At 36.9% G+C, this 12,445-nt stretch overlaps 1 protein-coding gene across 25 annotated transcripts in view; it reads left to right on the top strand.

Moving 5' to 3' along the window:
• Nucleotides 1–12,445, top strand: part of WAC (WW domain containing adaptor with coiled-coil) — a 116,339-nt gene that overhangs the window by 2,266 nt on the left and 101,628 nt on the right. For 13 of the 25 annotated variants that reach the window (XM_063710270.1, XM_063710269.1, XM_063710274.1 and 10 more), the window contains one exon: nt 408–603. In XM_063710270.1, the coding sequence (XP_063566340.1) occupies nt 465–603 (139 nt within the window). In that variant the 5' untranslated portion in view covers nt 408–464. Of the gene's footprint in view, nt 1–390; nt 604–12,445 lie in introns of all 25 variants that reach the window. The other 12 variants (XM_063710276.1, XM_063710273.1, XM_063710267.1 and 9 more) reach the window with 1 other exon arrangement.

The raw sequence follows: 12,445 nt of genomic DNA, 5'->3' as shown, positions 1-12,445 counted from the left end.
ATGTGCTTATTTATACATGTGTTTGTGTATATCAGCTGTAGAGCAGAAATTGATTATAGTAGTACTGAATTTCTAGTTTTCTTTTGACTATCAAAAAATGATTCTAAATATTCTCAGCCAAATTTTTTTATTTTTTGCAGAATCAGTGTGCAAGGTGGTTTATTTATAAGATAATGGAGTGGTTTTTTTGTGTTTAGTATGATTTGTTATCAGGAGTCTTATTGTAACGCTTAAGCATTAGGTTTTTTGTCTGAGAAACTTTAAAGAGTAAAGCAGAATTGAAAGTGGAAATTTTAATTTTGTAAGTTCATAAAATTTAGTGATAATACACCAAAGTTTATGTTTAAATTAGGGAGTTTAAGGTTTCAATTCTTTCTCTCTTTTTTTGGGGGGGTGATGTTTTACAGGCACTTAAGTATTCATCGAAGAGTCACCCCAGTAGCGGTGATCACAGACATGAAAAGATGCGAGACGCCGCAGATCCTTCACCACCAAATAAAATGTTGCGGAGATCTGATAGTCCTGAAAACAAATACAGTGACAGCACAGGTCACAGTAAGGCCAAAAATGTGCATACTCACAGAGTTAGAGAGAGGGATGGTGGTGAGTATCTTTCTTGTTGAAACTTTGACATACGTTTTTAACAATAGCTGTATATAAAAGGCGGCAGTAGTATTTCTAGCTTGAAGAAGTTACTGTTCAGTTATGTCATTAAAATATTTTAATCCTATCATTTTTTTTCTTTTTTATACTCTGAACAAGTTACTGTAGAAACAAGATGCTGATGTGAGCATCTAAAAAGTGGACTCTAAGGCCAGGCGCGGTGGCTCACGCCTGTAATCTCAGCACTTGGGAGGCCGAGGCGGGCAGATCACTTGAGGTCAGGAGTTCAAGACCAGCCTGGCCAGCAGGTGAAAACCCGTCTCTACTAAAAATACAGAAGTTAGTTGGGCATGGTGGTGGTGGCAGGCGCCTGTAGTGCCAGCTCTTCAGGAAGCTGAGGTAGGAGAATCACTTGAACCTGGTTGGTGGAGGTTGCAGTTAGCCTGAGATGGTGCCACTGCACTCCAGCCTGGGCGATAGAGTGAGACTCCATTAAAAAAAAAAAAAAGTGGACTTTAGTGTTTAATAATAAGGGAATGCATTTATGAATATAGTTTAAAACATGCTTTCTTAAGGATGGGAAAAATGCAGGACTTTTTTCCAAGAAAGGAACTTTGACCTTTTAAAGATTTCAGTTTGAGATCCTTATTGTTGCTTAAGTTTGTTACTTTTTAAGGTGTTCAAATCTGTTTTCTAATTACAATGATAAACTATGAATTTAAAAACTCAGTATGTTTTTTCAGGATAGTTCCCAGATTTAAAAAATTATTTGTGACTTAGAAAATACATTCTTGCTTTTTGTTGTAAACATTTTCAGTATTCTCCAGTTTTGGTGATGTGATTTTTATACCTGGTTCATTGAAATATTCTTTTTAAAAGTTAGTCTGATTTCTTTTGCACAGTCCTGTACCTTCAATTATAAGTTTGCCTCAAGCTGTTTGTGGTAGGAGTCTGAGAATAAGTAAACAAAACCAATTCTCAGTAACTATTTTCAGGCTTAATTTGCCCGAATTACATTTCATGTCAAAAGCATGCATTAAGGAACAAAGCAATTTCAGTAAAGACACCTATATTCTCTCCTACATGTTGCTTAAGTAGATAACATATCTTAAGCAGATTTACAATATTAAAAGCTTCCAAGGAAACTCAGTAAAGTACCATGTGACTTTTTGCCCCTATTGGCAGCTAGTTCTTCAATACTTGGCTTACTTTAAAAAAAAATACCTTGCATCTTGCCCCTTTTGTCCACCTAGGATAGAAATCAGCTTTATTCAGTGTGATCATATACTGAGAAACATTGGCTTCCTCTACATAATTACTGGTTTGAGAAAATACAGTCAGAAGATTGCACTGGGATTGAATAATTTGGATGAGAAGAAAGTAGTTCTCTATTGAATGTAGTTATAGCTTAGTGCTATTTATGCGGATAAACCACATTTTTGTAACAGTAGTAGCAGGTGTATTTGATTATTAAAGTGTTACAAGTTATTGGGTTGCAAAATTAAGCTTTTAGAGTTATCAGTTTTGTGGGTAAGTTTTCCATAGTATTATATAAAGCCTGAGATGGTACTCTCTATCAACCACTCTTCTATAGTGGATTTCATTTCTAATGTTAGCTATTGGAGAGCAGGTACTGGTTGTACTATACTGTATTTATTTTGAAAAATTTGGTGATTGTAACAAAATAGATATGGCACCCATCTTCTTACAAATAGGCTCTTATCTTAGTGACTGTGATCCAGTTTATCCCCAAATGCAAGAAGTCAGTTTTTCAGTTATAAATGCTTTCAATCATTTCCAGCAAACCTTGCTCAGCCAATTCTTTTACAGGTGAAGTAATCCCAAGAACATTCTGTTGCTTATTCATTCAACAAACCTGGGGCATTTACTGTGTGCCAACATTTGTGTGATACTCCTGGGAGTCAAGATGTGATCCTGGCCTTGAAGCTATTCTTAAATGCTTTGACTCTTGAGAGCTAGTGGTGTTTTAGCCACTTACTTTTTCTGTACCCATTTTTTCTTCACTTTGATTTTTCATTTTTCTACCTGTATGAACTCCAGGTACTTGTTAGCTTTTCGTTTTTAAAAATTTGCATCTTTCCTGATGTTTCTTTAGCTTCATTTGCAAGAAACTTGATGTTTTTCTGATCTAATCACTTGCTAAGTTAGGCCCCACTTGCCAATTTTCTTTCTAGCTGCTTGTCGTCTTCTGGAGTCTTCCAGCTAATACTGTAATTCCATTCCTGTCTCTACCATCTCTAACATACCTGGCTGCCATATTCCTTTATATTATATGGAAATAATAATATGAGGTATATCTCCATTCTGGAATTGAGAGTACATCTTTAACATTAATTCTGTCTTCAAAAAACGTAAAATGGTGATTTTTCCTCATTTTATAGTGAGATATTTAGTCATAATTTGTTTTCTGGTGTTTATTTTTTATTGCTAATGATGTGTTTGGCACTAAGATGTTAAAAGTGTATATGTATGATTTTTATTGCAGGCATTATAAACTCCTTTGGATTTTTATCCAAAAATGAATTCAGGCGGGTTCAGTGGCTCACGCCTGTAATCTCAGCACTTTGGGAGGCCGAGGCAGGCAGATCACCTGAGGTCAGGAGTTTGAGACCAGCCTGGCCAACGTGGTGAAACCCTGTCTCTACTACAAATACAAAAGTTAGCTGGTCACAGTGGCGAGTGCCTGTAATCCCAACTACTAGGGAGGCTGAGGCAGGAGAATCACTTGAACCCAGGAGGTGGAGGTTGCAGTGAGCTGAGATTGCGCCATTGCACTCCAGCCTGGGAGACGGATTGAGACCCTGTCTCAAAAAAAAGAATTCAGCCAGGCACAGCTGCTCATCTCTAATGCTGGTTGCTTGGGAGGTTGAGATGGGAAGGTCCTTTGAAGCCAGGAGTTTGAGACTAGCCTTGGCAACATAGCAAGACCCTGTGTCTACTAAAAAAAAAAAAAAAATTTTTTTTTTGATTAGCTGGGTGTGGTGGGATGATTGCCTGAGCCCAGGAGTTTGAGGTTAACAGTGAGCTGTGGTTGTGCCACCACACTCTAGCCTGGGTTGATAGAGTGAGACCTGTCTGTTTAAAAAAAAAAGAAAAAAGAATTAATGTATATAAATTCAAGACCATTATCAAAAATCAAATGCAAGTGAGTTGGATTATCTAAGCTCTAAGCATGTAAAAAACTTAAGATTACAGCAGGTTACTTATATGCATTGAACTACTGAATTCAAATTTCTCAGTTTTTCATTTTAAGATTTAATGATTTTCTTTACTAATAATAACCTATATGCTATGATTTGTAACTTGCATTTTACAAAGCAAGTTAAATGTGGAACTTGTGTGTTTGTTTACCTTAGGATTAGGCTTTACTGGCATCACAGCATTTTTCAGTAATTACTAGATTTTTTAGCATCTTGGATTTCATTGAAAAATGCTCGTTCAGAAGTAATGTATGAAAGGACTTGCAGATATAATATAAAAAGTGAGAAATCAGGGATTGTGAGGGTTTTTACTCCCAAAAACCTTGCTAGTTAAAATAAGACTTGCTGTAACATAGCGTGTATAGTTTAGAGATTTTATCCATTAGGATTTATTAAAGGAAATAATGTCTATTGTAAATTTAAGATAGGTTATATGAGAGTATAATTAAAAGATTTTTTTGTGAAATGAGTTATTTTTATATAGTCTGTGATCTGTCTGAAAACATACAATCGTGTTTAAAGTAACCAAAAGCAAAAACCTTAAGGTACAATCGTTAGGGTTTTTTTGTTTTTGTTTTTTTTTTTGAAGACAGAGTCGCCCAGGCTGCAGTGCAGTGGTGTGATCCTGGCTCGCTGTAACCTCTGCCTCCTGAGTTCAAGCGATCCTTCTGCCTTAATATCCCAAGTAGCTGGGATTACAAACATATGCCATCATGCCCGGCTAATTTTTGTATTTTTAGTAGAAATAGGGTTTCACCAAGTTGGCCAGGCTGGTCTCAATCTCCTGATCTCAAGTGATCCACCTGCCTCGGCCTCCTAAAGTGCTAGGATTACAGGTGTGAGTCACCGCGCCTGGCCCATAGTGAAGTTTTTATTTTGTCATTTAGCTATATCTTTGGAAAAATTTGGAAATGTATTTTCATCTCCCTAACTTTCAAATAAAAGTTACTATTAACATTTTGAAGGAATTAGTAGGGATTATTTGGTGATAATTTGTCTTTTTTTAATATAATTTAGTAACGTTTGAGTCTTTCACATTGAATAATAGACTGGCAGTTGAGCAACATGGTCTTACCGTTGTTTAGATGACTTTGAAATACGCTTTGAGTTAGTAATGTTACAAATTACTAACATTAGAAATGTTGTATAGAAAGTAAGTATACAAGTTAACAGTCGCTTTTGATACTCATGTTAACATTGGAAAACAGATAGTATCCTTATTTCCAGTTTTACAAATGAGGGAAAATCTAATAAAATTGAACAGAGAGCAACAGCTGAGTCTAGAAACTAGTTCTCTAACTTCGGTAACTTGTATGTTGTCAGAGATTAAACACTTGGGTATTGAAAGCTTATTTGGTGGTGGTTACTATGGCATGAATTAGTTTGAAGGCATTTTTGCTTTTATCCTGCTAATATCTTCACCCTTCTTCCCTCAGTGGTTACAACTTGCCAAATTATAGTACCTTGATAAAATGTATTTGTGTAGTTCTAGGCCCAGTTATCACATCAGTGTTTTATTTTCAAAAATAAGTTTTGACATGGAAGCATGACACAGATTTCACTAGGAAAAGTCCATTTTCTCTTAATCCCTCATATTTGAAGACTTGTTTACGAAGTGGAAATATTGCATAGAATATAATACACTAACGTTTGGATTTTAACAATACGTTTGAGTGATGTTAAGTATTTTTTGTCTAGTAAAAATAGTGACACATGACCTTTTTTCATTGATTTATGCTTTGTGATAATACTATGCAGAAATGTTTGCATTGAATTTCCATTGGTCAATTTAGAAAACACAGGAAACATACTCTGTTTCAAGAGAAGTGGAATAAGATTGAAGGAGTAGCAGTCTTAATGTTTCAACTCTTCATTTTTTTTTTTTTTAATTTTAGAAAACAGTGTCTGTGATGTAAGCATCTGTGCATGTAAATTGTTAAATTTGAACACTAGTACCAAGTCATTTGTCTTACGCTTATCATCATATTTTAACTTTTTATATTTTTAGAGAGATGGTTATTATGTATTGTTTATGATTTAATGGTATTTCTATTTTACAATGACAATATTTTGGGATGAGTTCACTTAGATCCTTAAGACAGTCTTAATTGAACTGTTTTCTAGTTGTGCAAGAAGTATTTAAAATTTTTGGTGTAACATACTTGGGGTTTTGGTCTGTAATTCACAGAAAATTTATATATTCTAATTTGTGTCTGTTAAGCATCTGTTACCTTATTCTGTTGTGCAGAATTGTTTGGGGGGGGTAGTGCATCATTTTGTTATGATGCTGGAAAGAGTGAAGATGGAAATAAGCTGGGCATTTGGGATGCTATACCAGGCACTAGATACAACTCATTGTCAATTTGATAATTACAAAACCAATTTTTGTGGGGTTGTGTGTGTTGTTGTTTTTTTTTTTTTTTTTTAAGACAGTCTCACTCTGTACCTAGGCTGGAGTGCAGTGGCACGATCTCGATCTCACCTCACTGCAACCTCCACCCCCTGGCAAAATCAATTATTTGGGGCTTGCAAATATATTCTGTGAACAGTCCTTTTCAGGATTTGTATGATGCTTTATAATTTTCAAAGGGTTTCTATATTGTTTCTCTTCTGACTCCACAGTAGCTCTTTGAAATAGGCTGATCAGTATTATTCCTGTTGTACTGATGAAATTATAAAGTATTTAGCCTACTGTTGTTGAAACTGGAAAGGAAGTCTCTTCACATAAAATTTTATCTCTGCCTTCAAATTATACTCCAAGTATAACTAATTCTCACTACTTTATCATTTTAGTTCTGGCTACCACCTTTTCTTAGCTTGAATTCTGCAAGAGCCCCCTAGTGTTCCCGAGTCCATTTTGCTTTGTATGATTGTTTCCCCACACAGTAGCCAGAGTGATCCAGTTAAAATGCCAGTCACCTCACATCTCTCTCAAGCTCACGGCCCTCCAGTGACTCCCTGTTTCTTAGCAAGGCTTATAATAGATCCTGTGTAATCTGGTGTCTGGGTATTTTTTCAGCCTCTTCTACTATCTTCCCCTTGTTTGTGCTACTCTCTCCATACTGGCCCTGCAGGCAGAAGTTTGTTCCTGTCTCAGGGGCTCTGCACATTATGTGCCTTTATGTTTCTCCTACTGTGCTCACTCACTTCAGTAATGTGTCCGCTTAAGTGTCACCCTCTCACAGGGCCTTCTCTGCCCTTGCTGAACACTCTGAAACAGTCATTCTCATTGTCTTTCCTTGCCCCTGCTTGTTCCTTTCTTGTATGAAGGTGACCTGTTATGATTTACTTATAGTCATTCTGCTATAACATGACATGGGCATTTCTGAAAGTCACGGTGCTGTGCAAAATTGCACCAGACCAATTTATGGGGAAAATGGAGTTAGGAGCACAGTAACCAAAAACATTGTCAGTGACACATTTTAAAAAGATAGGAACCTAATAAAAATTGTAACTTAGTTTTACATGTATAAAATGGTTAAAGAATACTTAACACCGCAATAAATGGCACTTTACCTTGACCAAAACCTGACTTCTTGTGAAAGTGGCCACTCATTGGAAGGGTTGCAGCTCATGAATTACTGTAAAGTGATGGATGGAAGATACCTGATATGAGACAAAAACTTGTAACATCAAATGTGGATGGACCTGACTCATAATTCATGATGAACTAAGATAGCTATTAGATGTTTGAGCTGTGTCTATCTGCCTTGTAAATTCCTGTGCAGCTTGATGTAGCTAGTGTTTCTCACAGGTGAAAATACACGTAAGTGGGAAATTTGCTGGTTTCTGATATATCAGTAGCCTTCAAACAAATTTGTGTATTTGGAAACAAATGTTAATAGCAGAACTGACTGTATTTTAGTTTTTGTTTGCTTGCCTTTTGTGGAATATAAGCTCCACCAGAAGAGGAAGTGAGAGTTTTAATGTTTTTATCCACCTTGTATTCCTGTTACCTTGAATAGTGCCTGAAACTTTATAGCATTTAACTAAATGGATAGATAAAAAAAATTTGGATTGTTATAATTTAAGGGGAATGAAATTACAGTATTTTGGATTAGCATTCCTCAAACTTGAATGTGTATACTAAGCACCTGGAGACACTATAGTCAGTAATTCTTGGGTGGGTCCCAAAGATCTGCCTTTTAACAAGATCTGGGATGATACCTACGCTTCGCTAGAGTAACAAGGTTCTATAGCAGCACCGTCCGGTGGAAATATGTTGGCCACAAATGCAAACCATATGTGTACTTTTCTAGTAGCTTTGCTTAAAAAGTAAAAATGATTCAATTTTAGTATATTTTATTTGACAATATATCAAAAATATTTCAACTTGTAATTGATACCTTAAAAACTATTAATGACGTACTTTACATTCCCTTTTTGGTACAAGATCTTTGAAACCTAGTGTCTATTTAACATTTACAGCACGTTTCAGTTTGGACAAGCCGCATTTCATGTGTTTAATTGCCACATGTGAATGATGGTTATTGAATTGGACAATGCGGTTCTGAAGAATGTGATCGCTCTGTTGGCCTGTCTGGCTTTTACATATATTTTTATTTCTCTAAGGAAAGTATTTTGTATGCTTGACTTCTGAAATGCCATATTTATGCAAAGCAAGATTGGAGTTAATGGGTCCTTGAGCTATATAGTGCTGCTTGTACTAAAATTTTGTTAGTACACGCTCATTGTAGAAAAATTAGGAAATGCAGAGAAAAGGGGAAAAACAAAGTCGCCTTGTATCTTCTCATTTAAGAGTTAATCACTAGTTTTCATAGAAAACATTCTCATGCCATAAAATAATTAGTATTCTGTAATCTTTCCAGAATTGGTTTCCTTTGTTTTGTTTTTTGTTGTTGTTGTTGTACTTGTTGTTTGAGGCAGGGTCTTACTCTGTCATCCCAGGCTGGAGTGCAGTGGCACAATCTTTGCTCACAGCAAGCTCGCCTCTGCAGGTCAAGTGATTTTCCCGCCACCCAAATAGCTGGGATTACAGGTGCGCACTGCCACGCCCAGCTAATTTTTGTATTTTTAGTAGAGACAGGGTTTTGTCATGTTGGCCAGGCTGGTCTTGAACTCTTGGCCTCATGTGATCCATTCGCCTCAGCCTCCCAAAGTGCTGGGATTATAGGCATGAGTCACTGAGCCCACTTCTTTCCAGATTTTTTGTAAAATTGTTTTGCATTGTGTTCCCTTTATTCGCTTGTATTAATATTTGCATAGTGGATTAAACAAATACTTGGTGTTGACTGTCAGTCTTAGAGGACTGACTAGAAGTAGTTTTCATTTGGGGCTCAGGGAATACTGATACCTACTTTATATTTCTAGCTAATTAGGAAAGTCATTTTTCAGTTAGGTTGGTGTTTTGGTTCAGGCACTCGCTAGCTAGATGACCTAACATGCTACTTAATTTCTGAGTGTTTGTGTCCATCCCTGTAGGATTGTTGCGGGGTTAAATGAAATTGTGTGTATTTGTAAAGCATTTACCCCAGTGCCCAGACTGTGACAGAGTAGATTATTAGGCTTGCTCTTATTCCTGTGATTAAATTTAGTGTCAGATTAGCAACCTATAGCTACTTCTAAAGCTGCTGCTGCTTTCTTTGTTTAGAGTTAGGAAGAAACATGCTGGACAGTTTGCCAAATGAGAGTTACATGATGTGGCTTGTGGGAACATTCTAACTTGGAACTTGCCCATTTCCAGGACTTTGTGGTTCAGAGATTTTTGGGGATAGATGTAAGGGTTAAAAAAACAGAAAACGGCCAGGCGCGGTGGCTCACGCCTGTAATGCCAGCACTTTGGGAGGCCAAGGCGGGCAGATCACCTGAGCTCAGGAGTTTGAGACCAGCCTGGGCAACATAGTAAAACCCTGTCTCTACTAAAAATACAAAAATTAGCTGGGACGTGGTGGTGCATACCTGTAATCCCAGCTACTCGAGAGGCTGAGGCAGGAGAATCGCTTAAACCCAGGATTGCACCACTGCACTCCAGCCTGGGTGACAGAGTGAGACTCTGTCTCAAAAAAAAAAAAAAAAAAAATGGTAGTGCAAGTTTAGAGTAATGGTTCCCAAATTAGGCTGCTTATTAGGCTCCCCTGAGAAGCTTTTAAAGTTACAGCTTCCTTGACTCCCTCCCCATTACCCAGAATCAAAGCAATAGTTGATGGAGTCTAGAAAACTGATTTTTTAGGCCGGGCGCAGTGGGTCATGCATGTAATCCCAGCATTTTGGGAGGCCGAGGAGGGCGGATCACCTAAGTTCGGGAGAGACCAGCCTGACCAATGTGGAGAAACCCTATCTCTACTAAAAATACAAAATTAGGCATGGTGCATGCCTGTAATCCCAGCTACTTGGGAGGCTGAGGCAGGAGAATTGCTTGAACCCGTGAGGCGGAGGTTGTGGTGAGCTGAGATCACGCCATTACATTCCACCCTGGGCAACAAGAGCGAAACTCCATCTAAAAGAAGAAAAAGAGAAGAAAACTGAATTTTAAAATAAACACTGGGTTAATTTAAGTATTTATAAACTGCAGATTTAGGGAGAGTACACAGAAGGGAAGAGGAACTCTGAAGTGGACATTAAGGAATGTGAGTTTTATCATTAACAGTCTGATTATTAGAGTGGTTATTTGGCAAATTGTGTAATGTGTTCTTGTTTCAAAGAATTCTCTATCATCTTCTAGATTCACAGATAGTATTAGGATTTGTAAGTAATTGCTATTAAATAGCTAACTTAATATCCTGTGCAAGGGCATCTAATGCCCAGCAGTAGATAAGTTTCTAATTGGACAGGCCAGTGAGATACATTGGGTAGTATCTGGAGCCACTGGTGTTACTTTAGATAATACGTACTTAGGTACTACATTTCCACCATAACACCTCGTCTCTAGCATTAAGCTGTCCTGAGACACTTCAGTGGTAAATTTCATTTAGCTTTTATCTCAGTTGGAAAAATAGCCTTTCTCCAAGTTAGTAGAGTATACTTAGGCTGATCTTAGGTGTTAACAAAAGATTTCCTGAAGTTTACTCTTAGGAGTATTTGCATTTTAAAGGAAATTTAGAATGTGTGTGGTTGATATATTTAGATAGTGTTAGTCTTTCTGTGTAGGCTTTAATTACTTCTGACTTTGTATGAGAGTGCCAAAAGAGCGTGACCTACTATTGGCGTCTTCCTAAAGGTTCTGACCTGTTCTGTATTCATAGAACTAATCTTTTCTGGTAGCTAAAAAAGCAATGCTAGTGAATTATGTTACATTGGAGTACTTTGGTTACGATGAAGAGAGGATCATCATGAAATATTTCTGCATTTAATAATTTGTTCTAACTTCATAGAATTGTGTGCCTGTTGATTGTGAAAAGATTCATTGTAATGGAAGAAAGCTGGAGAAGTTGGGGTACAGAGTGACAAGCTGCTAGAAGTACTGTTCTCTGCTGCCTTCAGGAACCTTTTCTGTGGTTATTGGGGTTGGTTTCTGTTCTGCTGCCTGCTGGCTCCTTGTCAGTCTTCTAAGCATTCATATTTAATATGCACAGATACCTGAATCGTAGTTATGATACTTTGATTTTTTTTAAAGAATAATGAGTTAAGTCCCAAAGTAGTACTTTCTAAAACTAAAATAATTTTATATTTTTGTGTAATTATGAGAGTTCCTTTTTTGTATAGCTGTTAAATAAATGCCAGTGTTAATTATTTTGGAAAAACAGAATGAACTCTCCCCTTTGAGTTGGACCAATTTTATTTATTTAAACATGTAAATTTTGTAAACTTTGCTGCTTTGTTCATATTGCATAGGTTTTGATGGAAAGTTGAAGAGTTATCTCATTTTTTATTCAAGCCTAAATGTAATTTCAGTTTTGATTTGTCTTTTTTTTAACCCAAATCTATTAAGAAGGGTATTTTAAAAATCTAAATGAATCAGTTTTGTAAATCACTGTTGGGCTTTCTTTTTGTTTCTAATTTTCTTGGCTTTTTGGAATTAGGATTTTTATTATCTCTGGATACTTTGTCGATATTTTTGGGATATTTGAAAATAATGTATTTCCTGTTGGGTACAAAGATCTCTGTCAGTAGATAAGCTTTTAAATTATTTAATGAATAATTATGTAGTATGTCTTTTGTATCTTTATTTGATTTAGCATTTTCTGACAGATGGGATTATTTTATAGCATAGTTCATTTCATTTCTCATTTTTAAAAGCACTTTTTGCTTTGTGTGTTACATATGTTTGCTTAAAGATTTCGGACTTTTGGCCAGGTGCAGTGGCTCACCCCTGTAATCCCAGCGCTTTGGGAGGGCAAGGTGGGCGGATCACCTGAGGTCAGGAGTTAGAGACCAGCCTGGCCAACATGGTGAAACCCCGTCTCTACTAAAAATACAAAAATTAGCTGGGCGTGGTGGCATGTGCCTGTAATCCCAGCTACCTCGGAGGCTGAGGCAGGAGAATCACTTGAGCCTAGGAGGCAGAAGATGCAGTGAGCCTGGATCATGCCACTGCACTCCAGCCTGGGCAACAAGAGTGAGACTCCATCTCCAAAAAAAAAAAAAAGACTTACAACTTTTTTTGTGAATTGTAATCTAAGACTTTGCACGTTGGGAAATGTCTTCATTTTGTTTTCATGTCT

The sequence above is a fragment of the Gorilla gorilla genome, chromosome 8 (genome assembly GCF_029281585.2).
Source record: "Gorilla gorilla gorilla isolate KB3781 chromosome 8, NHGRI_mGorGor1-v2.1_pri, whole genome shotgun sequence".
In the NCBI taxonomy this organism is placed as follows: Eukaryota; Metazoa; Chordata; class Mammalia; order Primates; family Hominidae; genus Gorilla; species Gorilla gorilla.
The sequence above is the reverse complement of the archived record's forward strand: the minus strand, read 5'-3'. Positions and strand labels throughout refer to the sequence as shown.